Below are 27,307 nucleotides of genomic sequence, written 5' to 3'. Positions count from 1 at the left end.
TTAGGATAATTAACATAACATGTTAGGATAATTAACGTAACAGGTTAGGATAATTAACGTAACATGTTAGGATAATTAACGTAACACAAACAGCACAAAACTAATGAAACAAATAGAAACACAGGGCTTTATCGTTGTTTTTTTTACAGAAATGTTTGGTGATTGACTAGGAATGCCTCGGAGATCGACCAGTCGATCGCGACCGACCGGTTGGTGACCACTGGTTTAGAGAACCAGGGTAGTGTCCCAAATGACACCCTATTCCCTATATAGTGCACTACTTTTAACCAGTTTGACCAGAGCCTTGGTCAAAAGTAGTGTGCACTACATAGGGAATAGGGTGTCATTTGGGACACATGTCATAAATGGATACTATGAACAGTTGAGATCCCCACAGCAGATCCCCTCCTCTTAGCTGCCCTGGTCTCTGCGACCCCTCCTACTTAAATAACATAGTGGCCTGTGTGAGGGCAGGGAGGGCCTGGAGCGTATCGGTCATGACTGGTTTAATAACGAGAACCTCTCAGCGACCAGTGATCCAGAAAGAAAGGGAGATAAAATCCAATTTAGTGTACTACCTGTGCGCACTATATCTGTAATAGGGAGCCGTTTAGGACGAAGCCACAGCAGTTAACTGTGTGTCTCTAACTGACCTGTACAATAATAACTGAATAATAGTAGCACAATAATAATAAGGTTAGTAATGAGACTATATACAGGGGGTACTGGTACAGAGTCAATGTGCAGGGGTACAGGTTAGTAATGAGGCTATATACAGGGGTACAGGTTAGTAATGAGGCTATATACAGGGGTACAGGTTAGTAATGAGGCTATATACAGGGGTACAGGTTAGTAATGAGGCTATATACAGGGGTACAGGTTAGTAATTATACTATATACAGGGGGTACAGGTTAGTAATGAGACTATATACAGGGGTACAGGTTAGTAATGAGACTATATACAGGGGTACAGGTTAGTAATGATACTATTTACAGGGGGTACAGGTTGGTAATGAGGCTATATACAGGGGTACAGGTTAGTAATGATGCTATATACAGGGGTACAGGTTAGTAATGATGCTATATACAGGGGTACAGGTTAGTAATGAGACTATATACAGAGGGTACTGGTACAGAGTCAATGTGCAGGGGTACAGGTTAGTAATGAGGCTATATACAGGGGTACAGGTTAGTAATGATACTATATACAGGGGGTACAGGTTGGTAATGAGGCTATATACAGGGGTACAGGTTAGTAATGAGGCTATATACAGGGGTACAGGTTAGTAATGATACTATATACAGGGGGTACAGGTTGGTAATGAGGCTATATACAGGGGTACAGGTTAGTAATGAGGCTATATACAGGTGGTACCGGTTAGTAATGAGACTATATACAGGGGTACAGGTTAGTAATGAGACTATATACAGGGGTACAGGTTAGTAATGAGACTATATACAGGGGTACAGGTTAGTAATGAGGCTATATACAGGGGGTACAGGTTAGTAATGAGGCTATATACAGGGGTACAGGTTAGTAATGATACTATATACAGGGGGTACAGGTTAGTAATGAGACTATATACAGGGGTACAGGTTAGTAATGAGACTATATACAGGGGTACAGGTTAGTAATGATACTATTTACAGGGGGTACAGGTTGGTAATGAGGCTATATACAGGGGTACAGGTTAGTAATGAGGCTATATACAGGGGTACAGGTTAGTAATGATGCTATATACAGGGGTACAGGTTAGTAATGAGACTATATACAGAGGGTACTGGTACAGAGTCAATGTGCAGGGGTACAGGTTAGTAATGAGGCTATATACAGGGGTACAGGTTAGTAATGATACTATATACAGGGGGTACAGGTTGGTAATGAGGCTATATACAGGGGTACAGGTTAGTAATGAGGCTATATACAGGGGTACAGGTTAGTAATGATACTATATACAGGGGGTACAGGTTGGTAATGAGGCTATATACAGGGGTACAGGTTAGTAATGAGGCTATATACAGGTGGTACCGGTTAGTAATGAGACTATATACAGGGGTACAGGTTAGTAATGAGACTATATACAGGGGTACAGGTTAGTAATGAGACTATATACAGGGGTACAGGTTAGTAATGAGGCTATATACAGGGGGTACAGGTTAGTAATGAGACTATATACAGAGGGTACTGGTACAGAGTCAATGTGCAGGGGTACAGGTTAGTAATGAGGCTATATACAGGGGTACAGGTTAGTAATGAGACTATATACAGGGGTACAGGTTAGTAATGAGACTATATACAGGGGTACAGGTTAGTAATGAGACTATATACAGGGGGTACAGGTTAGTAATGAGGCTATATACAGGGGTACAGGTTAGTAATGCGACTATATACAGGGGTACAGGTTAGTAATGAGACTATATACAGGGGTACAGGTTAGTAATGAGACTATATACAGGGGTACAGTTTTATTATTGTTATTCAATGAGCTATTTGTGTGTCTAAAATGGGGAAACACTTCTATTTTCTCTCGCCGATCCATCATGAAAAGTAAAATGTTCCTCAGAGATTTCAAGATGCGTTATGAGAACATTGTTCCACAGCTCCAAAGGCTGAAGTCTTGTTCCAAATGGTACCCTTTTCTCTACATAGTCCACTACTGTTGAACAGGGCCCCATAGAGATCTGGTCTGAAGTAGTGCACTATATAGGGAACTGTGTGGCATTGGGGACACAACCCTTGCGCTGTTGCAACACAAGAATGGCTTTGTCACCGTCAGACAATGTATGGTGTTGTTGAGGAAAATCTAACCACACAGAACTAGCTACATGATCTACAGCCCCCTTTAATTACCCAGCATGCACCATTCTCCTCCACTAAATGAGGCCTTTGTTTTCTTGTACCTCTGTTTGTTGACCTCTTGACACTTTGTCCTCACATGAACAGTCCCTTTAAAGTATATCTGACTGCCAATCTCCTCATCTCTGTGACTTGCTGTGTCACTGTTTGTATTAACTTGTTGTCCTGTTTTGTGAATAGAGGTGATGATGGGAGCCATTTTGTGCCTTGTGTTTCTTGCAGAGGTTCCTGCTGTGAGGCTGACGTGGGGAAACTGGTGTTCCTGCGGTGAGGCTGACGTGGTGAAACTGGTGTTCCTGCTGTGAGGTTGACGTGGGGAAACTGGTGTTCCTGCTGTGAGGCTGACGTGGGGAAACTGGTGTTCCTGCTGTGAGGCTGACGTGGGGAAACTGGTGTTCCTGCTGTGAGGCTGACGTGGGGAAACTGGTGTTCCTGCTGTGAGGTTGACGTGGGGAAACTGGTGTTCCTGCTGTGAGGCTGACGTGGGGAAACTGGTGTTCCTGCTGTGAGGTTGACGTGGGGAAACTGGTGTTCCTGCTGTGAGGCTGACGTGGGGAAACTGGTGTTCCTGCTGTGAGGTTGACGTGGGGAAACTGGTTCCACCGTCTTGGACCCTAATTTAGACTTGTAGTGCTGAAGCAACAGTTATGGCTCAGTGTCAGTCTTACCAAAAATGCAATAGTTAATTTTAAATAAAAAAGTTTTAAGTAACTTTTATTTAAACAATGGTTATAAACCTTCAATCATTTTAAAGACGTTTATAATGCCATTAAACTTGTTTAATGCAGGTTGTTTTTTATTTCGTATTGTGCCATATGCATTTAATTTATGTTACATTGTTGAAAATGTATTCTAACCTCAATGACAGACTGAGTATCATGTATTCGGTGTATTCTTCCTGGGTATTTCCTAAAGGACGGTTTTGTAATGTAAAGAATTTGTCTCCTATTGTTTTACACGTGATTATGTCCAATGGTTCTCTAATTAGTATGGAAGGCAAATTCCAAGCATTATAATGGACTGTGTGAATCATAGCCTACAACCGTATGAACGAAACCATAGAATTAGGAATTAGAGTAAGCAAATCATTGAATAGGATCTATGGATTAAACTACCTGCAGTAATCCATCTCCCTCTCAATCTGTATTACGGAGTCCAACAAACATCTCCCTCTCAATCTGTATTATGGAGAGTCCAGCAAACATCTCCCTCTCAATCTGTATTATGGAGAGTCCAGCAAACATCTCCCTCTCAATCTGTATTATGGAGAGTCCAGCAAACATCTCCCTCTCAATCTGTATTGTGGCGATTCCAGCAAACATCTCCCTCTCAACCTGTATTATGGAGAGTCCAGCAAACATCTCCCTCTCAATCTGTATTATGGAGAGTCCAGCAAACATCTCCCTCTCAACCTGTATTATGGAGAGTCCAGCAAACATCTCCCTCTCAATCTGTATTATGGAGAGTCCAGCAAACATCTCCCTCTCAATCTGTATTATGGAGAGTCCAGCAAACATCTCCCTCTCAACCTGTATTATGGAGAGTCCAGCAAACATCTCCCTCTCAACCTGTATTATGGAGTCCAGCAAACATCTCCCTCTCAACCTGTATTATGGAGAGTCCAGCAAACATCTCCCTCTCAATCTGTATTATGGCGAGTCCTGCAAACATCTCCCTCTCAATCTGTATTATGGAGAGTCCAGCAAACATCTCCCTCTCAACCTGTATTATGGAGTCCAGCAAACATCTCCCTCTCAACCTGTATTATGGAGAGTCCAGCAAACATCTCCCTCTCAATCTGTATTATGGCGAGTCCTGCAAACATCTCCCTCTCAATCTGTATTATGGAGAGTCCAGCAAACATCTCCCTCTCAATCTGTATTATGGAGTCCAGCAAACATCTCCCTCTCAACCTGTATTATGGAGAGTCCAGCAAACATCTCCCTCTCAATCTGTATTATGGAGAGTCCAGCAAACATCTCCCTCTCAATCTGTATTATGGAGAGTCCAGCAAACATCTCCCTCTCAATCTGTATTATGGAGAGTCCAGCAAACATCTCCCTCTCAATCTGTATTATGGAGAGTCCAGCAAACATCTCCCTCTCAATCTGTATTATGGAGAGTCCAGCAAACATCTCCCTCTCAATCTGTATTATGGAGAGTCCAGCAAACATCTCCCTCTCAATCTGTATTATGGAGTCCAGCAAACATCTCCCTCTCAACCTGTATTATGGAGAGTCCAGCAAACATCTCCCTCTCAATCTGTATTATGGAGAGTCCAGCAAACATCTCCCTCTCAACCTGTATTATGGAGAGTCCAGCAAACATCTCCCTCTCAATCTGTATTATGGAGTCCAACAAACATCTCCCTCTCAATCTGTATTATGGAGAGTCCAGCAAACATCTCCCTCTCAATCTGTATTATGGAGTCCAACAAACATCTCCCTCTCAACCTGTATTATGGAGTCCAGCAAACATCTCCCTCTCAATCTGTATTATGGAGAGTCCAGCAAACATCTCCCTCTCAATCTGTATTATGGAGAGTCCAGCAAACATCTCCCTCTCAATCTGTATTATGGAGAGTCCAGCAAATATCTCCCTCTCAATCTGTATTATGGAGAGTCCAACAAATATCTCCCTCTCAATCTGTATTATGGAGAGTCCAGCAAACATCTCCCTCTCAACCTGTATTATGGCGAGTCCAGCAAACATCTCCCTCTCAACCTGTATTATGGCGAGTCCAGCAAACATCTCCCTCTCAATCTGTATTATGGAGAGTCCAGCAAACATCTCCCTCTCAATCTGTATTATGGAGAGTCCAGCAAACATCTCCCTCTCAACCTGTATTATGGAGAGTCCAGCAAACATTTCCCTCTCAATCTGTATTATGGAGAGTCCAGCAAACATCTCCCTCTCAATCTGTATTATGGAGAGTCCAGCAAACATCTCCCTCTCAACCTGTATTATGGAGAGTCCAGCAAACATCTCCCTCTCAACCTGTATTATGGCGAGTCCAGCAAACATCTCCCTCTCAATCTGTATTATGGAGAGTCCAGCAAACATCTCCCTCTCAATCTGTATTATGGAGAGTCCAGCAAACATCTCCCTCTCAACCTGTATTATGGAGAGTCCAGCAAACATTTCCCTCTCAATCTGTATTATGGAGAGTCCTGCAAACATTTCCCTCTCAATCTGTATTATGGCGAGTCCTGCAAACATTTCCCTCTCAATCTGTATTATGGAGTCCAGCAAACATTTCCCTCTCAATCTGTATTATGGAGTCCAGCAAACATTTCCCTCTCAATCTGTATTATGGCGAGTCCTGCAAACATTTCCCTCTCAATCTGTATTATGGAGTCCAGCAAACATCTCCCTCTCAACCTGTATTATGGAGAGTCCAGCAAACATCTCCCTCTCAATCTGTATTATGGAGAGTCCAGCAAACATTTCCCTCTCAATCTGTATTATGGCGAGTCCTGCAAACATTTCCCTCTCAATCTGTATTATGGAGTCCAGCAAACATTTCCCTCTCAACCTGTATTACGGAGTCCATCAAACATCTCTAGTGGTTGTTGTTGTGGTTCAAGTGTTGAAGCTCACTTAAAATGTTTATCAAGCACATTCATATGGATTGATAATCCCGTCTCGCGGCGCTAAACTGACATATGGAATTGTTTTAAGATGGTTATACAATACATGAACAAAAGTATGTGGACACCTGCTCGTCGAACATCTCATTCCAAAATCATGGCCATTATTATTATGGAGTTGGTCCCTCCTTTGCTGCTACAACAGCCTCCACTCTTCTGTGAAGGCTTTCCACTAGATGTTGGAACATTGCTACGGGGACATGCTTCCATTCAGCCTCGAGAGGATTAGTGAGGTCTGGCACTGATGTTGGGCGATTAGGCCTGGGTCGCAGTCGGCATTCCAATTCATCCCAAAGGTGTTTGATGGGGTTGAGGTCAGGGCTCTGTGCAGGACAGTCAAGTTCTTCCCACACCAATCTCAACAAACAATTTCTGTATGGACCTCGCTTTGTGCATGGGGGCATTGTCATGCTCAAACAGAAAAGCTGTTTCCCCAAACTGTTGCCACGAAGTTGGAAGCACAAATAGTCTAGAATGTCATTGTATTCTGTAGCGTTAAGATTTCCCTTCACTGGAACTAAGGGGCCTAGCCCAAACCATGAAAAACAACTCCAGACCATTATTCCTCCTCCACCAAACTTTACAGTTGGCATTATGCATTGGGGCAGGTAGCGTGTTCCTGGCATCCGCTAAACCCAGATTTGTCCATTCGTCCGTCGGACTGGCAGATGGTGAAGCGTGAGTCATCATTCCAGAGAATGCGTTTCCACTGCTTTACACCACTCCAGCCGACGCTTGGCATTGTGCATGGTGATCTTAGGCTTGTGTGAGGCTGTTCGGCCATGGAAACCCATTTCATGAAGCTTTACGACCAACGCTACTGACGTTACTTCCAGAGGTAGTTTGGAACTCGGTAGCGAGTGTTGCAACCGAGGACAGACAATTTTTACATGCTATGCGCTTCAGCACTTGGCTGTCCCATTCTGTGAGCTTTGCCTACCACTTCCTGGCTGAGACATTGTTGCTCCTAGAAGTTTCCACTTCACAATAACAGCACTTACAGTTGACTGGGCAGCTCTAGCAGGACAGAAATTCGACGAACTGACTTGTTGGAAAGGTGGCATCCTATGACGGTGCCACGTTGGAAGTCACTGAGCGCTTCAGTAAGGGCCATTCTACTGCCAATGTTTGTCTATGGAGATTGCATGGCTGTGTGCTCGATTTTATACACATGTCAACAATGGGTGTGGCTGAAAAAGCGGAATCCACTAATTTTAAATGTGTCCATATACTTTTGTATATATAGTGTACTATGGATCATTTAACTATTTGATTTTGAATTTTAGGACCCCTTTGGATATAAAAAAAATATTAACAAATGAGTTGATTAAATATTGATTTTGGCCTTTACTACTAAAGCCCAAAGAAACTATTTGAATAACACATTCATAATGGCAAGAAGGACTGAATAGCACATTCATAACGGCAAGAAAGACTGAATAACACATTCATAACGGCAAGAAGGACTGAATAACACATTCATAACGGCAAGAAGGACTGAATAGCACATTCATAACGGCAAGAAGGACTGAATAGCACATTCATAACGGCAAGAAGGACTGAATAGCACATTCATAACGGCAAGAAGGACTGAATAGCACATTCATAACGGCAAGAAGGACTGAATAGCACATTCATAACGGCAAGAAGGACTGAATAGCACATTCATAACGGCAAGAAGGACTGAATAGCACATTCATAACGGCAAGAAGGACTGAATAGCACATTCATAACGGCAAGAAGGACTGAATAGCACATTCATAACGGCAAGAAGGACTGAATAGCACATTCATAACGGCAAGAAGGACTGAATAACACATTCATAATGGCAAGAAAGACTGTCAAAAAATACATGATAAGAAACAAGGTTTTGTCTGTCCTAAATCTAGGAGACATGAAAAAAAACATATATGTATATTTTAAACATATTTAATTACCTTCATTAAGAAAATTCTAGGTCATTTTTAGCTCGTTTTCCATAAAGACAAATAATTGCAAAAATGCAAAAAAACGGCTAATTTGAGTAGGCTACGGTCTGCGGCTAAACCGATACCAGCCGTCGCCTCGAGCAATAAATTAACGTGAATCCCACGGTTACGTCAGTGAGGCAGAACCTGGGCAGAACAGAAGGTACGGTACTGTGGCATAATGTAGTTCACCTCCTTGGTATTGAGACATCGATAGCAGCGCGTTTTTTTCACGTGGTGAATGCCTTTTAATTTTACGCAAGAAGTTTGCGCAGAATAGTAAAGTATCTGATATCGTTTTTTTTAAAACACTGTCCCGCAGGATTTAACTTTTCAGAAGTGTATTTTTTGTCATTCATTTTTCCGATTCATGGATGGAATTTATTGACAACAGACAATAATCCTGCGTGCTTCTTTTATTCATGTGTGAGTATTGGAAACGTTCTTTTACATTTTTTTCATGTATTTGATGATGTAGTTAAGTTTATTCAACAGACAAAATACTGTTCAGTACTTCTTTATTGTACGGGTGAAAGCATCGTAATTTACCAGTTCATGATTATTTCAACATATTTGACAACCAACCAACCAACTCCTTTTTTTAAGTCAAATTTTATATTCCACATTTTGATTGATGGTAGAGAAAACAAACAACTGAACAGTACTTTCAAAGTACTGTCGACCCTGTAGTTACTCTTCTATTGTAGACCGTGCTTTGTACTCTCGTACTCGTCCTCTGTTGAATCCCGCTGCACATCAGCTCAACGTTGATTAGATAATATACTCTTCAAGAAAAATACAGTAGACCTACTTCATGTTTGTTCATTTTAAGCAGACCACAAAAGCAATGGACATTTATTTGATGGTTTGGGATAATTCTCTGCACTTTCTTCACGTGAGTATTCATAGGCATATCTATGATAAACCAACATACTGTAACTATTCAAAACAATTATCTTTCATAAGAAATGTAGTTAAATACAGTATATAGCCATGTATGATATAAGTATAAGGATGGGCATGCATATTTGAGTTATTCCGTGCCTATTGTCCCTGTGTCTGTCTGCTGTACTTTACAGGTGTATTCTAGTGACATGTACCTGTGTCTGTCTGCTGTACTTTACAGGTGTATTCTAGTGACATGTACCTGTGTCTATCTGAACCTGGTGTACTTTGTGTGTACTTTACAGTGGCTGTGTGTTTACTGTTCAGGTGTGTGCTGGTGACCGGTTACCATGGAGAAGCAGGCGGTGCAGAGGGCCAGAGAGGCTTTCCTCGCTGGGCGGTCGCGACCCCTGGAGTTCAGAGTTCACCAGCTCAAGTCCCTCCAGAGGATGATCACAGACAGACAGGGAGAGATCGCCACCGCCCTCAAACAGGACATCAACAGGGTAAAAGCTTCAAACATACAGTAGTTCGTTACATGGAGCTGTGATAGTCTGAGGCCAATTCTGACACCTTCGATAAGAGCCAATTAAATGAGCCTTGTAAGTATATCACAAACTATCACGCCTCTGAACTATGAATTATGTCTTCCTCAGCAGCTTTTGAAAGTTTAAAGTGTTGGGAATAACTGTACAAATACACAGACTTATACATTTAGATAATTTTGCAAAGACTTTCAGTAAGTTTACTGTGGAAATAGCCGTGTCTCACATCAGTAAACCTCACCTTGCGTTCCACAGAGCCAGTACGACACCCCGCTGTTTGAGCTGATCGGCCTGGAGAATGAGATCAGCCTGGCTGTGTCGAAGCTGGCCCAGTGGGCTGCTCCTCGGCCTGTAGAGAGGAACCTCCTCACCATCTCAGACCAGGTACGGTATGGAAGACTTATCATTGCACTACATCAGTCCATTTACACTGAGCTACACTGTTAGAAACAAAGTTATATCTAGAACCTAAAATGGTTCTGCCGCTGTCCCCTTTGAATAACCCTTTCAACAGAGGGTTCTACTTGGAACTCAAAAGTGTTCTACTTGGAAGTCAAAAGGGTTCCACTTGGAACTCAAAAGGGTTCTACTTGGAACTCAAAAGGGTTCCACTTGGAACTCAAAAGGGTTCTACTTGGAACTCAAAAGGGTTCCACTTGGAACTCAAAAGGGATGAATAAAGTTTAATGTAATGTACTGTACTGTAATGTAATGTAATGTACTTGAAGGCGTACATCCAGCCGGAGCCCCTGGGAGTGGTCCTCATTATCGGGGCCTGGAACTACCCCTGGGCCCTAACCCTGCAGCCCCTGGTCGGGGCTATCGCTGCAGGTACGCCCCAACGACCCCCCCCACCCACCCCTCCATTCCTATTCCTCCTTAGCTGTGTAATCTTTAGCTTCCCCCTCCACTCCTACTTTTCACTGTAGTTGTCTCTCCATCCCTCACTGACACGGACACACAGCATTATCCATCTCCCTAGATGTCTGGCATTCTGCTACCACTGAGTGATGTCATCCCATTCACACACACACACTGTTAGTGATGTCATCCCATTCACACACTGTTCATTCTCTCTCTCTCTCTCTCTCTCTCTCTCTCTCTCTCTCTCTCTCTCTCTCTCTCTCTCTCTCTCTCTCTCTCTCTCTCTCTCTCTCTCTCTCTCTCTCTCTCTGTCTCTCTCTCTCTGTCTCTCTCTCTCTGTCTCTCTCTCTCTGTCTCTCTCTCTCTCTGTCTCTGTCTCTGTCTCTCTCTGTCTCTCTCTCTCTCTCTCTCTCTCTCTCTCTCTCTCTCTGTCTCTCTCCCTCTCTCTCTCTCTCTCTCTCTCTCTCTCTCTCTCTGTCTCTCTCCCTCTCTCTCTCTCTCTCTCTCCCTCTCTCTCTCTCTCTCTCTCTCTCTCTCTCTCTCTCTCTCTCTCTCTCTCTCTCTCTCTCTCTCTCTCTCTCTCTCTCTCTCTCTCTCTCTCTGTCTCTCTCCCTCTCTCTCTCTCTCTCTCTCTCTCTCTCTCTCTCTCTCTCTCTCTCTCTCTCTCTCTCTCTCTCTCTCTCTCTCTCTCTCCCTCTCCCTCCCTCTCTCTCTCTCTCTCTCTCTCTCTCTGCAGGCAATGCAGCTGTGGTGAAGCCGTCTGAGCTGAGTGAATACTCTGCTAGTCTCCTCAAAGCTCTGCTCCCACGATACCTGGACCAGGTTCCTATTCTATTCCCCCTTGTCTGCTGTATGAGAATACTGTATGGCACCCTATTCCCTATATAGTGCACTACTTTAGACAAGAACCCTATGGGCCCTGGTCAAAAGTAGTGTACTATATAGGTAATAGGGTGCCATTTGGGACACTACCCTATATATACTGAGTGATAAAACATTAGGAACACCTGTTCTTTCCATGACATAGACTGACCAGGTGAAAGCAACTCAATATTAGGAAGGTGTTCTTAATGTTTTGTACACTCAGTTTTTGAGAGCAATCTGAGCTGAACTGTTTTAGTCCTGTGAATGTGAGCCAATAGTCAGCGATTTAGCTCCAATATTACAGCATCACCTTTAGTATAGTGATGTAGTATAGACAAGTCCTCTATTGCTGTGATGTCATACATACATACTGGCTACATCCTGCTGTCTTGAGTTAGTGTCCTATACACGTTGTAACGGGATAGTACACAGCATGTTTAAAGGGATAGTTCACAGCACGCTTAAAGGGATAGGTCAGAGCACGTTTAAAGGGATAGTACACAGCATGCTTAAAGGAATAGTTCACAGCGTGTTTAAAGGGATAGTTCACAGCACGCTTAAAGGGATAGTTCACAGCACGCTTAAAGGGATAGTTTACAGCATGCTTAAAGGGATAGTACACAGCACGCTTAATTTGCAAGCATCTTAGCATGCATCTAAGCAGCTTTGGTTCTGGGATGAACTGTCCTGTTAATAAATGTTGGGGTCTTTCAAGGAGCTGTACCCTGTAGTGTGTGTTTACATGTCTGTCCCTGTCCTCCCCAGGAGCTGTACCCTGTAGTGTGTGTTTACATGTCCGTCCCTGTCCTCCCCAGGAGCTGTACCCTGTAGTGTGTGTTTACATGTCCGTCCCTGTCCTCCCCAGGAGCTGTACCCTGTAGTGTGTGTTTACATGTCTGTCCCTGTCCTCCCCAGGAGCTGTACCCTGTAGTGTGTGTTTACATGTCCGTCCCTGTCCTCCCCAGGAGCTGTACCCTGTAGTGTGTGTTTACATGTCCGTCCCTGTCCTCCCCAGGAGCTGTACCCTGTAGTGTGTGTTTACATGTCTGTCCCTGTCCTCCCCAGGAGCTGTACCCTGTAGTGTGTGTTTACATGTCCGTCCCTGTCCTCCCCAGGAGCTGTACCCTGTAGTGTGTGTTTACATGTCCGTCCCTGTCCTCCCCAGGAGCTGTACCCTGTAGTGTGTGTTTACATGTCCGTCCCTGTCCTCCCCAGGAGCTGTACCCTGTAGTGTGTGTTTACATGTCCGTCCCTGTCCTCCCCAGGAGCTGTACCCTGTAGTGTGTGTTTACATGTCCGTCCCTGTCCTCCCCAGGAGCTGTACCCTGTAGTGTGTGTTTACATGTCCGTCCCTGTCCTCCCCAGGAGCTGTACCCTGTAGTGTGTGTTTACATGTCCGTCCCTGTCCTCCCCAGGAGCTGTACCCTGTAGTGTGTGTTTACATGTCCGTCCCTGTCCTCCCCAGGAGCTGTACCCTGTAGTGTGTGTTTACATGTCCGTCCCTGTCCTCCCCAGGAGCTGTACCCTGTAGTGTGTGTTTACATGTCCGTCCCTGTCCTCCCCAGGAGCTGTACCCTGTAGTGTGTGTTTACATGTCCGTCCCTGTCCTCCCCAGGAGCTGTACCCTGTAGTGTGTGTTTACATGTCCGTCCCTGTCCTCCCCAGGAGCTGTACCCTGTAGTGTGTGTTTACATGTCCGTCCCTGTCCTCCTCAGGAGCTGTACCCTGTAGTGTGTGTTTACATGTCCGTCCCTGTCCTCCCCAGGAGCTGTACCCTGTAGTGTGTGTTTACATGTCCGTCCCTGTCCTCCCCAGGAGCTGTACCCTGTAGTGTGTGTTTACATGTCCGTCCCTGTCCTCCCCAGGAGCTGTACCCTGTAGTGTGTGTTTACATGTCCGTCCCTGTCCTCCCCAGGAGCTGTACCCTGTAGTGTGTGTTTACATGTCCGTCCCTGTCCTCCCCAGGAGCTGTACCCTGTAGTGTGTGTTTACATGTCCGTCCCTGTCCTCCCCAGGAGCTGTACCCTGTAGTGTGTGTTTACATGTCCGTCCCTGTCCTCCCCAGGAGCTGTACCCTGTAGTGTGTGTTTACATGTCCGTCCCTGTCCTCCCCAGGAGCTGTACCCTGTAGTGTGTGTTTACATGTCCGTCCCTGTCCTCCCCAGGAGCTGTACCCTGTAGTGTGTGTTTACATGTCCGTCCCTGTCCTCCCCAGGAGCTGTACCCTGTAGTGTGTGGGGGCGTGTCAGAGACCCAGGAGTTGCTGCGTCAGCGTTTCGACCACATCTTCTACACAGGGAACTGCACTGTGGGTAAACTGGTGATGGAGGCAGCAGCCCGACACCTCACCCCCGTGACCCTGGAGCTGGGGGGGAAGAGCCCCTGTTACATCGATAAGGACGTCGACCTCAGAGTTGCATGCCGGTCAGTAACCCCCAATGCAGTTCATAGTAATTACATGTGGTCTGTAATACATGTGTTCTGTAATACATGTTGTCAGTAATATAGCAGCCATATTGTTGGTCAAGGTAACAGCCCCACCACCTGTTGCTATCAGCGAGAGATGACATAGTGAGCTAGCTTTAGCAGTTAGCATCTTTGATAGGGAGTTTTGTGCTAGTTAGCATTTTTGATAGGGAGTTTTGTACTAGTTAGCATCTTTGATAGGGAGTTTTGTACTAGTTAGCATCTTTGATAGGGAGTTTTGTACTAGTTAGCATCTTTGATAGGGAGTTTTGTACTAGTTAGCATCTTTGATAGGGAGTTTTGTACTAGTTAGCATCTTTGATAGGGAGTTTTGTACTAGTTAGCATCTTTGATAGGGAGTTTTGTACTATTTAGCATCTTTGATAGGGAGTTTTGTACTAGTTAGCATCTTTGATAGGGAGTTTTGTACTAGTTAGCATCTTTGATAGGGAGTTTTGTACTAGTTAGCATCTTTGATAGGGAGTTTTGTACTTGTTAGCATCTTTGATAGGGAGTTTTGTACTAGTTAGCATCTTTGATAGGGAGTTTTGTACTAGTTAGCATCTTTGATAGGGAGTTTTGTACTAGTTAGCATCTTTGATAGGGAGTTTTGTACTATTTAGCATCTTTCCATAGCAAAGCAGTTTCAGCTAACGTGTATTAGCTTAGCATCGTGGCTAATGTTTTGGCAGTTGGTGATGTAGAAAGTTGAGAAAGATGTGAGGAGCAGGATTTAAGGGTTATAAGGTTGTAAAAACGTTCCCAAAATTCCAAGGTTTTCCAGAAGTCCCTTTCGAGAGATTCCCGGAGTTATAAGGGAATAAGCAGGAAATAGATCATTTTTTAATCCTAAAGGTTCGTTATATGGGTCGTTATATGTAATGAGATAACAGCATGCTTAGCTCCTTTTACAAATCATCAGAATGCTTGAAACTGAAAAATGGTGTATGTGAAAGATGAAATATGTATGTGAAAGATGCATATTGATTTGATGTCTGTGGTTTATTTATTGTTTTATTTTTCTCTTCATGTTGGTTTTGTTCATCCACCGCAGGCGTATCACGTGGGGGAAGTTTGTGAACTGCGGTCAGACATGCATCGCCCCAGACTACATCCTGTGTGAACCCAGCATCCAGAACAGAGTGGTGGAGGGCATCCGGCAGACACTACTGGTCTCTTACGTCCTGTCTATCTCTACTGTAGCTAGTTAGCAAGGATGCTACGATAGCTCTGCCAATGGATTACTACTCTATTACATTGTGTATTAATGTACACAGTATGGTATCAATTCAGATTTTCAATTCAGTCAATTCAGGAAGTGAAATGAAATGATTAGATTCCTAAATAAAACACTCAGGGGCGAAAGTCCATAGTTTTCTATGAGAATTTTCCCAATTTATGAATTTAATTTCAATTCACTTCCAGAATTGACCCCAACTCTGATTGACTGTAGGTAGCAACCCCTTACTCTCAGCCAGCATCTAATCCATACGTTGTTTTCCTTAATCCTAGGAGTTTTATGGGCCGGACCCCAAATCCTCCCCTGACTACGGCCGCATCATCAACCAGCGCCACTTCAACCGCGTGATGACTCTACTGGAGGGCTACACGGCAACAGTAGGGGGGCAGAGTGACGCATCACAGCGCTACATTGGTACGCAGTCTCATTGGGCTCACAGATATTTGGTGACACATTAGTTAGTAGTTGGCAGACTTGGGATTTAATAATATTACTGTATTTCCCCTTGGGTTTGAATAATATTACTGTATTTCCCCTTGGGTTTGAATAATATTACTGTATTTCCCCTTGGGTTTGAATAATATTACTGTATTTCCCCTTGGGTTTGAATAATATTACTGTATTTCCCCTTGGGTTTGAATAATATTACTGTATTTTCCCCTTGGGGTTTAATAATATTACTGTATTTCCCCTTGGGTTTTAATAATATTACTGTATTTCCCCTTGGGGTTTAATAATATTACTGTATTTCCCCTTGGGTTTTAATAATATTACTGTATTTCCCCTTGGGTTTTAATAATATTACTGTATTTCCCCTTGGGGTTTAATAATATTACTGTATTTCCCCTTGGGTTGCAACATTCCCAGTACCTTTCCCAAAGTTACAAGGTTTTTCAGAAATCACAATTGGAGAATTACATATATATATTTTTTTTTTTACATTTTAGTCATTTAGCAGACACTCTTGTCCATAGTAGTGAGTGCATACAATTGACTTTGTACTGGTCCCCCGTGAGAATCAAACCCACAACTCTGCCGTTGCATGGGACCAAGTGTGGCTCAGTTGGAGGATTCCCTCCCTGCTTCGGCTCTCTTGATTCCAGGAATCTCTCAACTGGGATTGCTCTAACTGGGAATCCTCTAACTAAGAATTTACTAATTGAGAATCCTCCAGCTGGGATTCTTTCTGAAACACTTGAGAACTATGCTTGGTCTGTCAAAAACGTTGACCCCTGACCCCTCAGCCCCCACGGTGGTGAAGGACGTGCCCCCACAGGCTAGGCTGATGCAGGAGGAGATCTTCGGCCCCCTGTTACCCATAGTGACCGTCAGCGACATAGATGACGCCATCCACTTCATCAACGAGAGAGAGAAGCCCCTGGCGCTCTACGTCTTCTCCTCCAACAAGAAGGTAAGGTCTGGAGGGAGCTGGAGGGAGTTATGGAGTAGGGCTGAAATCCAAAATGGAGGACAAGGTGGAGATTACACCTGCCAAATCCACTCAAATCTCCACAATTTGGGCATATGATTTAGGGGTTTATTTTGGGATTGGGCATAGGTCACTTTTAGTTGAGCTCCTGCTGAAATGTAGTTTATATACTGTAAGGAGGTCTACTGTTACTGTGGCAACAACAATTGTCCTTATTTTGGGTATGTACAGTATGTATTTACATATGATGGGCTGATAAAAGACCTCCCTCTTTCTGTCTCTGTCAATAAGGTGATAAAGCGAATGCTGGCTGAGACGACCAGTGGCGGGGTGACCGTCAACGACGTCATTATGCACTACACCCTCAGCTCTCTGCCCTTTGGGGGTGTAGGTAAGGAAACTGTCTTATAAAACTGCTAGGCTTCAGGATACGGCCTAGCCTAGCCTTTAGGATACGGCCTAGCCTAGCCTTTAGGATACGGCCTAGCCTAGCCTTTAGGATACGGCCTAGCCTAGCCTTTAGGATACGGCCTAGCCTAGCCTTTAGGATACGGCCTAGCCTAGCCTTTACGATACGGCCTAGCCTAGCCTTTAGGATACGGCCTAGCCTAGCCTTTAGGATACGGCCTAGCCTAGCCTTTAGGATACGGCCTAGCCTAGCCTTTAGGATACGGCCTAGCCTAGCCTTTAGGATACGGCCTAGCCTAGCCTTTAGGATACGGCCTAGCCGGACCTCTGGTGAATATACTGTTGGTTTGCACGCTAGCCGGTATTGGGACGATTCTGGTTAACTGACTGCAGCTGATATGATGGCATGCCACTGCCGGCCCAACCACACCTTGCCACTAAAGTAGTCATGCCTACGACAGTCCAATGGTGGCTTGCCTGCAGTAGACAGATAGACTGTGTCTAAATCCACCCTTTGACAGTAGTGAGCAGTAATATGTGTATATACAGTATATTAGATATACGTCACATAAAACTCGTAATAAAGACTAAGTAATTAACCTATTTTTAAATGTTTATATGACTCTATAAAGACAATTAAAATAGACAAGCAACTCGTTAGACAATGAGTTGACGTTGACTAAGCAAGAATTGGGTCTGAGAATTGTCTATATCAAAGGCAGATGTTTAATTAACATTGGAACAATGATTGGATGAACATACCAGGCATGAAGCTTAAGTTACAAACATTAACAAGGATTATTCCAACCATATGGATCCTCAAGTTAACTTATAGGACAAAGCATGAACATAGAGATGCTTACTAGACCAGAAGAATTCTAGGAAATTAGAATTGATCATACAACCTTCCTCCATGAACTGGATACAGGTTAAGAGAGAGAACCAATGCATTTCATTACATGTGTAACATTGACCAATCAAACAATACCAAGTTTACAGTAACCTTAACACTCCCAAGCCCGATCTCCACAGAGATCATACATATAGATAGCTTCAGAGTCCTCTTTAGGGGACAAGTTACCACAAAGATCATATATAGAGTCCTCTTTAGGGGACAAGTTACCACAGAGATCATACATATAGAGTCCTCTTTAGGGGACAAGTTACCACAGAGATAATACATATAGAGTCCTCTTTAGGGGACAAGTTACCATAGAGATCATACATAGAGTCCTCTTTAGGGGACAAGTTACCATAGAGATAATACATAGAGTCCACTTTAGGGGACAAGTTACCATAGAGATCATACATATAGAGTCCTCTTTAGGGGACAAATTACCACAGAGATCATACATATAGAGTCCTCTTTAGGGGACAAGTTACCATAGAGATAATACATATAGATAGAATCAGTTATCCTTAGTGAACAAGTTTCTGATAGATACCAGGGGCTGAGTTGAAGGGTAGCGTGTCTTTTGGACAGTGTTGGAAGGTAGCGCGTCCTTGGGACAGTGTTGATAGGTAGCGTGTCCTTGGGACAGTGTTGATAGGTAGCGTGTCCTTGGGACAATGTTGGAAGGTAGCGTGTCCTTGGGACAGTGTTGATAGGTAGCGTGTCCTTGGGACAGTGTTGGAAGGTAGCGTGTCCTTGGGACAGTGTTGGAAGGTAGCGTGTCCTTGGGACAGTGTTGGAAGGTAGCGCGTCCTTGGGACAGTGTTGGAAGGTAGCGTGTCCTTGGGACAGTGTTGATAGGTAGCGTGTCCTTGGGACTGAGCTGGAAGGTAGCGTGACCTTGGGACTGAGCTGGAAGGTAGCGTGACATTTGGGACTGAGTTGAAGGGTAGAGCGTCCTTGGGGCTGAGTTGGAGGGTAGCGTGACCTTTGGGACTGAGTTGGAAGGTAGCGTGACATTTGGGACTGAGTTGAAGGGTAGAGCGTCCTTGGGGCTGAGTTGGAGGGTAGCGTGTCTTTGGGACTGAGATGGAGGGTAGTGTGACCATTGGGACTGAGTTGAAGGATAGCATGTCTTTGGGACTGAGATGGAGGGTAGCATGTCTTTGGGACTGAGATGGAGGGTAGTGTGTCTTTGGGACTGAGATGGAGGGCAGCGTGACCATTGGGACTGAGTTGAAGGATAGCATGTCTTTGGGACTGAGATGGAGGGTAGCATGTCTTTGGGACTGAGATGGAGGGTAGCATGTCTTTGGGACTGAGATGGAGGGTAGTGTGTCTTTGGGACTGAGATGGAGGGTAGTGTGTCTTTGGGACTGAGATGGAGGGTAGTGTGTCTTTGGGACTGAGATGGAGGGTAGTGTGTCTTTGGGACTGAGATGGAGGGTAGTGTGTCTTTGGGACTGAGATGGAGGGTAGAGTGTCTTTGGGACTGAGATGGAGGGTAGTGTGTCTTTGGGACTGAGATGGAGGGTAGCGTGTCTTTGGGACTGAGATGGAGGGTAGCGTGTCTTTGGGACTGAGTTGGAGGGTAGTGTGTCTTTGGGACTGAGATGGAGGGTAGCGTGTCTTTGGGACTGAGATGGAGGGTAGTGTGTCTTTGGGACTGAGATGGAGGGTAGCGTGTCTTTGGGACTGAGATGGAGGGTAGTGTGTCTTTGGGACTGAGATGGAAGGTAGTGTGTCTTTGGGACTGAGTTGGAGGGTAGTGTGTCTTTGGGACTGAGATGGAGGGTAGTGTGTCTTTGGGACTGAGTTGAAGGGTAGTGTGTCTTTGGGACTGAGATGAAGGGTAGTGTGTCTTTGGGACTGAGATGGAAGGTAGTGTGTCTTTGGGACTGAGTTGGAGGGTAGCGTTTCTTTGGGACTGAGATGGAGGGTAGCGTGTCTTTGGGACTGAGATGGAGGGTAGTGTGTCTTTGGGACTGAGATGGAAGGTAGCATGTCTTTGGGACTAAGATGGAGGGTAGTGTGTCTTTGGGACTGAGATGGAGGGTAGTGTGTCTTTGGGACTGAGTTGGAGGGTAGTGTGTCTTTGGAACTGAGATGGAGGGTAGCGTGTCTTTGGGACTGAGATGGAGGGTAGCGTGTCTTTGGGACTGAGATGGAGGGTAGTGTGTCTTTGGGACTGAGATGGAGGGTAGCGTGTCTTTGGGACTGAGATGGAGGGTAGTGTGTCTTTGGGACTGAGATGGAAGGTAGTGTGTCTTTGGGACTGAGTTGGAGGGTAGTGTGTCTTTGGGACTGAGATGGAGGGTAGTGTGTCTTTGGGACTGAGTTGAAGGGTAGTGTGTCTTTGGGACTGAGATGAAGGGTAGTGTGTCTTTGGGACTGAGATGGAAGGTAGTGTGTCTTTGGGACTGAGTTGGAGGGTAGCGTTTCTTTGGGACTGAGATGGAGGGTAGCGTGTCTTTGGGACTGAGATGGAGGGTAGTGTGTCTTTGGGACTGAGATGGAAGGTAGCATGTCTTTGGGACTAAGATGGAGGGTAGTGTGTCTTTGGGACTGAGATGGAGGGTAGTGTGTCTTTGGGACTGAGTTGGAGGGTAGTGTGTCTTTGGAACTGAGATGGAGGGTAGCGTGTCTTTGGGACTGAGATGGAGGGTAGCGTGTCTTTGGGACTGAGATGGAGGGTAGTGTGTCTTTGGGACTGAGATGGAAGGTAGTGTGTCTTTGGGACTGAGATGGAGGGTAGTGTGTCTTTGGGACTGAGATGGAGGGTAGTGTGTCTTTGGGACTGAGATGGAGGGTAGTGTGTCTTTGGGACTGAGATGGAGGGTAGTGTGTCTTTGGGACTGAGATGGAGGGTAGTGTGTCTTTGGGACTGAGATGGAGGGTAGTGTGTCTTTGGGACTGAGATGGAGGTTAGCGTGTCTTTGGGACTGAGTTGGAGAAATGCTGCTAGACCGTCATGCAGCAAACATGTAATCCTTAACAACAAGTCACATGACCCTTTGACCCCTCATCTGACCCTAGCCCTGTGACCTCTGAACCCCACAGGTCAGAGTGGAACAGGAAGGTATCATGGGAAACACACCTTTGACCAGTTCAGTCATCATCGGGCGTGTCTGGTCAAGTCCCTGGGCATGGAGGAGATCAACATGGTGCGCTACCCACCCCAGAACCGCCAGAAGGCTCGCAGGGTCAGGCTGGCCATGAGGACCCCACTGGTCGACTTCTCTAGGAAAACCTACATCTGGGCCGTGGCAGCCACAGTCTTTGCTTTCGGTCTCTTGGTCACCTTGACTGCCATTCTGCTAATTGCTGGTGGCTTGAACTGCACCTGTTGGAGACTGTGGCAAGTCTGGCGCTAGCCGGTCTTAAGCTGTATTGGCCGACGTACATTCAACGAAAGACATGTCCCAGTGCCTGTGTCTGGTTACCCTGGCTTTAGAATAATGTCTAATGTCTTTGTGTGTCTGACACTGTAACTAAACTCACAACCCTGGTGGTGTAAACCCCTGACTGCTGTTAGTGGTGTCAGCTTGCCATCACCGATCCTCTGTAATGACGACGAGCCACTGATTTTGCCGATGGCGGGCTACTGTTTGCTTGCTAGATGTGTTTTTCTGATCTTCCGTTTTAATCTATAATTTCATTTTAAACTAACAGCCAATTTATGGTTTATCTTTGTTTGTTTAAAGATTGCCAAAGAACTGAAAAGTTAGATCTGTCTTTTATAGAAAGGGGGATACCTAGTCAGTTGTACAACTGAATGGTTTCAACTGTAATGTGTCTTCCGCATTTAACCCAACCCCTCTGAATCAGAGAACCACCTGACTGCTTTCACATATATCCTAACAATAATAGAATAGGTTTGCTGGAGTGGACAGCAGTATACAGTAGCCAACATAGGGAATCCTTGAATTTGGACTATGGTTGAAAAATTCCAGCAACTTTCCCAAATGTCCCAGGTTTGCCTGAAATCCTGGTTGGAGGATTCTGAATTTCCTATTTAGTCTTTCCTGATTCCGGGAATCTTCCAACAGGGATTTCTGGGAAACTTGAACATCATAACATCTAACATCTCTAACCCTACTCCACAGGTCAGAGTGGAACAGGAAGGTATCATGGGAAACACACCTTTGACCAGTTCAGCCATCATCGGGCGTGTCTGGTCAAGTCCCTGGGCATGGAGGAGATCAACGTGGTGCGGTACCCACCCCAGAACCACCAGAAGGTTCGCAGGGTCAGGCTGGCCATGAGGACCCCACTGGTCGACTTCTCCAAGGGCACCTACATCTGGGCCGTAGCGGCGTCCATTGTGGCTCTGGGACTCCTGGTCGCCCTGACTGTGGTTCTAATACTAGCGGCTGGTGTCAGCTGCACCTGTTTGTGATTGATGGATAGACACAGGGAAGTTAGGGTTGCACATTTTGGTATCTTCCCAAAAATCCCCCGGTGTTCCAGATATCCCTATTGGAGGATTTCGGATTTCCTGCTTCTTCCCTTATGATTCCTGGAATCTTCCTACCTTTCTCAGGAAAACCTGGTAATTTTGGGAAAGAGTAGAGACAGAGGTATTAATACATTAATGTCAAGTCATTATGTGATTATTGTTGCATCCTACCTCTCCTCTCTCTCCTTCTCTCTGTTCTCTCCTATATCTCTCTCCTCTCTCCTCTCTCCCCTCTCTGTTCTCTCCTATATCTCCCCTCTCTCCCCTCTCTCCTTCTCTCCGTTCTCTCCTATATCTCTCCTCTCTTCCCTCTCCCATCTCTCCTCTCTCCCCTCTCTCCTTCTCTCTGTTCGCTCCTATATCTCTCCCCTCTCTCCCCTCTGTCCTCTCTCTCCTTCTCTCTGTTCTCTCCTATATCTCCCCTCTGTCCTCTCTCTCCTTCTCTCTGTTCTCTCCTATATCTCTCCTCTCTTCCCTCTCTCCTTTTCTCTGTTCTCTCCTATATCTCTCCCCTCTCTCCTTCTCTCTGTTCGCTCCTAAATCTCTCTCCTCTCTTTCCTCTCTCTACCCTCTCTACCCTCTCTACCCTCTCTCCATCACCCTCCTGAAATTGTTGTGTGTGTCTGTCTGTACAGCAGACATACAGTGCATTCAGAATGTTTCAGACTCCTTCACTTTTTCCACATTATGTTACGTTACAGCCTTATTCTAAAATGTATTACATTTTCTCTCATCAATCTACACATAATACCCCATAATGACAAAGCAAAAACTGGTTTTTAGAATTTTTTACAAATGTATAAAAAATCATCTGAAATATCATATTTATACAAGTATTCAGATCCTTTACTCAGTACTTTGTTGAAGCAGCTTTGGCAGCGATTACAGCCCTGAGTCTTCTTGGGTACGATGCTACAAGCTTGGCACACCTGTATTTGGAGAGTTTCTCCCATCCTTCTCTGCAGATCCTCTCAAGCTCTGTCAGGTTGGATGGGGAGCGTCGCTGCACAGCTATTTTCAGGTCTCTCCAGTGATGTTCAATCGGGTTCAAGTCCGGGCTCTGGCTGGGCCACTCAAGGACATTCAGCGACTTGTCCCGAAGCCACTCCTGCGTCGTCTTGGCTGTGTGCTTAGGGTCGTTGTCCTGTTGGAAGGTGAACCTTCACTCTGGAGCAGGTTTTCATCAAGGATCTCTCTGTACTTTGCTCTCCATTCATATTTTTCTCGATCCTGACTAGTCTCTCAGTCCCTGCTGCTGAAAAACATCCCCACAGCATGATGCCGCCACCACCATGCTTCACTGTAGGTATTGTGCCAGGTTTCCTCCTGTGACGCTTGGAATTCAGGCCAAATTCAGGCTAAAGAGTTCAATGTTGGTTTCCTCAGACCAGATAATCTAGTTTCTCATGGTCTGAAAGTCTTTTAGGTGCCTTTTAGCAAACTCCAAGCGGGCTGTCCTGTGCCTTTTAATGAGGAGTGGCTTCCATGTGGCCACTCTACCGTAAAGGCCTGATTGGTGGAGTGCTGTCAGAGTGAACTGTGACCATCGTGTTCTTGGTCACCTCCCTGACCAAGGCCCTTCTCCCCTGATTGCTCAGTTTGGCCGGGCGGCCAGCTCTAGGAAGAGTCTTGGTAGTTCCAAACTTCTTCCATTTAAGAACAATGGAGGCCACTGTGTTCTTGGGGACCTTCAATGCTGCAGAAATGTTTTGGTACCCTTCCCCAGATCTGTGCGTCGACACCTGTCTCGGCGATCTACGGACAATTCCTTCGAGCTCATGGCTCGGTTTTTGCTCTGACATGTACTGTCAACTGTGGGACCTTTATATAGACAGGTGTGTGCCTTTCCAAATCATGTCCAATCCATTGAATTTACCACAGGTGGACTCCAATCAAGTTGTAGAAACATCAAGGATGATCAATGGAAACAGGATGCACCTGAGCTCAATTTCGAGTCTCATAGCAAAGGGTCTGAATACTTAAGGTATTTCTGTATTTTATTTTTAATACATTTGCCAAAATGGGTAAAAACCTGCTTTCGTGTTGTCATTATGGGCTATTGTGTAGATTGATGAGGGGGGGAAATTATTTAATTCCATTTTAGAACAAGGCTGTAATGTAACAAAATGTGGAAAAAGTGAAGGGGTCTGAATACTTTCTGAGTTAGGGTTAGGTTGCACATTTTGGTAACTTTCCCAAAAATTCCCCGGTCTTCCTGAAATCCCTATTGGAGGATTTCGGATTTCTTGCTTTCATTATGATTCCGGGAATCTTCCTACCGGAAATATTCCTACCTTTCTCAGGAAAAACTGGTAATTTTGGGAAAGAGTAGAGACACCATGGACTGTGGTATTAATACATTATTGTCAAGGTATTATGTGAGTGTCATTAGTCTTTACCTTCCATGTCTTCATTTAAAAAAGTTATTTCTGTTGTATGAATTTGTATCAAATTAATGTTTTAAATTTTTTTATGACATTATATTATACTAATCATGAAGTTCTCTCACTTAACTACAGTTAAAAAGATGGAAGTAGGCAAATCAATGAACTAATGTATTGAAAACCATGTTTTTAGCACAAAGTAGGCCTTAATGTTCTGCACACATAAAACTTTGACGAATATGCCCCAGTGTTACAGAAATGTTTTTGCCTCTTTCCTTTAAAGTGGGTGGTGATACTCGAGGGTAAAATGTCTGCTAGTAAAATGCAGCTGTCAGCTCTGTTTTTATTCGCCTGCTGCACCTGAAAACCCTGCCTGGTTCGTACAATAATGTCAATTCAATGTAATTCAATGTGCCTTTGTGTCTCTCCGGATACACTCATATGACACACTATTCCTGATTTAGTGCACTACTTTTGAACAGCGCCCATAGAGCTCTAGTCAAAAGTAGTGCACTACATATACTGAAAATAGGATACCATTTGGGACAGATAGACAATATAGACTGACCGTACAAAACATTATGAACACCTGCTCTTTCCATGACACAAACTGATCAGGTGAATCCAGGTGAAAGTTATGACCCCTTATTGATGTCACCTTAAATCCACCTCAAATCAGTGTAGATGAAGGGGAGGAGACAAGTTGAAGAAGGATTTTTAAGACTTGCGACAATTCAGACATGGATTGTGTATGCGTGCCATTCAGAGGGCGGAATGGGCAAGACAAAAGATTTAAGTGCCGTTGAACAGAGAATGGTAGTAGGTGCCGGGCGCACCGGTTTGTGTCAAGAACTGCAATGTTGCTAGGTTTTTCTTTGGGACTGAGTTGGAGGGTAGAGTGTCTTTGGGACTGAGTTGGAGGGTAGAGTGTCTTTGGGACTGAGTTGGAGGGTAGAGTGTCTTTGGGACTGAGTTGGAGGGTAGAGTGTCTTTGGGACTGAGTTGGAGGGTAGTGTGTCTTTGGGACTGAGATGGAGGGTAGTGTGTCTTTGGGACTGAGATGGAGGGTAGTGTGTCGTTGGGACTGAGTTGAAGGGTAGTGTGTCTTTGGGACTGAGATGGAGGGTAGTGTGTCTTTGGGACTGAGTTGGAGGGTAGCGTGTCTTTGGGACTGAGATGGAGGGTAGTGTGTCTTTGGGACTGAGATGGAGGGTAGTGTGTCTTTGGGACTGAGATGGAGGGTAGTGTGTCTTTGGGACTGAGATGGAGGGTAGTGTGTCTTTGGGACTGAGATGGAGGGTAGCGTGTCTTTGGGACTGAGATGGAGGGTAGCGTGTCTTTGGGATTGAGATGGAGGGTAGCGTGTCTTTGGGACTGAGATGGAGGGTAGTGTGTCTTTGGGACTGAGATGGAGGGTAGTGTGTCTTTGGGACTGAGATGGAGGGTAGTGTGTCTTTGGGACTGAGTTGGAGGGTAGTGTGTCTTTGGGACTGAGTTGGAGGGTAGCGTGTCTTTGGGACTGAGATGGAGGGTAGCGTGTCTTTGGGATTGAGATGGAGGGTAGCGTGTCTTTGGGACTGAGATGGAGGGTAGCGTGTCTTTGGGACTGAGATGGAGGGTAGTGTGTCTTTGGGACTGAGTTGGAGGGTAGTGTGTCTTTGGGACTGAGTTGGAGGGTAGTGTGTCTTTGGGACTGAGATGGAGGGTAGTGTGTCTTTGGGACTGAGATGGAAGGTAGCATGTCTTTGGGACTGAGATGGAGGGTAGCGTGTCTTTGGGACTGAGTTGGAGGGTAGTGTGTCTTTGGGACTGAGATGGAGGGTAGCGTGTCTTTGGGACTGAGTTGGAGGGTAGCGTGTCTTTGGGACTGAGATGGAGGGTAGCGTGTCTTTGGGACTGAGTTGGAGGGTAGTGTGTCTTTGGGACTGAGATGGAGGGTAGTGTGTCTTTGGGACTGAGATGGAGGGTAGTGTGTCTTTGGGACTGAGATGGAGGGTAGCGTGTCTTTGGGACTGAGATGGAGGGTAGCGTGTCTTTGGGACTGAGATGGAGGGTAGAGTGTCTTTGGGACTGAGTTGGAGGGTAGCGTGTCTTTGGGACTGAGATGGAGGGTAGTGTGTCTTTGGGACTGAGATGGAGAAATGCTGCTAGACCTTCATGCAGCTAACATCTAATCCTTAACAAGTCACATGACCCTTTCACCCCTCATCTGACCCTAGCCCTGTGACCTCTGAACACCACAGGTCAGAGTGGAACAGGCAGGTGTCGTGTCTTTGGCTATGCCGGATGAAGTGTTATGACATGCTATTCTATAAATTACTTTCTCCGTAATTAATATTACCTGATTGATCTAATCATGTAAATGTAATTAACTAGAGAGGAGGGGCACCACGAAAG

The 27,307-nt window shown here is 45.1% G+C and overlaps 1 protein-coding gene across 3 annotated transcripts; it reads left to right on the top strand.

Annotated features, from left to right (window-relative positions):
* Nucleotides 1-8,629: 8,629 nt before the first annotated feature.
* Nucleotides 8,630-22,776, top strand: LOC120041789 (aldehyde dehydrogenase, dimeric NADP-preferring-like). Of its 3 annotated transcripts, none has more exons than XM_038986654.1 (11): nt 8,630-8,900; nt 9,687-9,865; nt 10,160-10,288; nt 10,633-10,735; nt 11,505-11,590; nt 13,848-14,056; nt 15,153-15,270; nt 15,611-15,752; nt 16,583-16,749; nt 17,059-17,158; nt 22,174-22,776. In XM_038986654.1, the coding sequence occupies exons 2-11, from the start codon at nt 9,710-9,712 to the stop codon at nt 22,464-22,466; spliced, it is 1,503 nt and encodes a 500-aa protein (XP_038842582.1). In that variant the 5' UTR covers nt 8,630-8,900; nt 9,687-9,709; the 3' UTR covers nt 22,467-22,776. The 3 variants fall into 3 exon arrangements, with proteins under 3 accessions (XP_038842582.1, XP_038842580.1, XP_038842581.1); XM_038986652.1 differs by having other exon boundaries at nt 21,128-22,776; XM_038986653.1 differs by having other exon boundaries at nt 9,665-9,865; nt 21,128-22,776.
* Nucleotides 22,777-27,307: the final 4,531 nt, after the last annotated feature.

This window comes from Salvelinus namaycush, unplaced genomic scaffold (genome assembly GCF_016432855.1).
Source record: "Salvelinus namaycush isolate Seneca unplaced genomic scaffold, SaNama_1.0 Scaffold541, whole genome shotgun sequence".
Lineage (NCBI taxonomy): Eukaryota > Metazoa > Chordata > Actinopteri > Salmoniformes > Salmonidae > Salvelinus > Salvelinus namaycush.
Note: the sequence above shows the minus strand (reverse complement) of the source record. Positions and strands in the feature narration are given on the sequence as shown.

Coding starts and splice junctions, on each gene's coding strand:
- LOC120041789 (XM_038986652.1), top strand. CDS start 9,710: ATGGAGAAGCAGGCGGTGCAGAGGGCCAGAGAGGCTTTCCTCGCTGGG. Junction 15,271..15,610: donor GCATCCGGCAGACACTACTG/GTCTCTTACGTC, acceptor CCTTAATCCTAG/GAGTTTTATGGGCCGGACCC. Junction 16,750..17,058: donor TCTTCTCCTCCAACAAGAAG/GTAAGGTCTGGA, acceptor TCTGTCAATAAG/GTGATAAAGCGAATGCTGGC.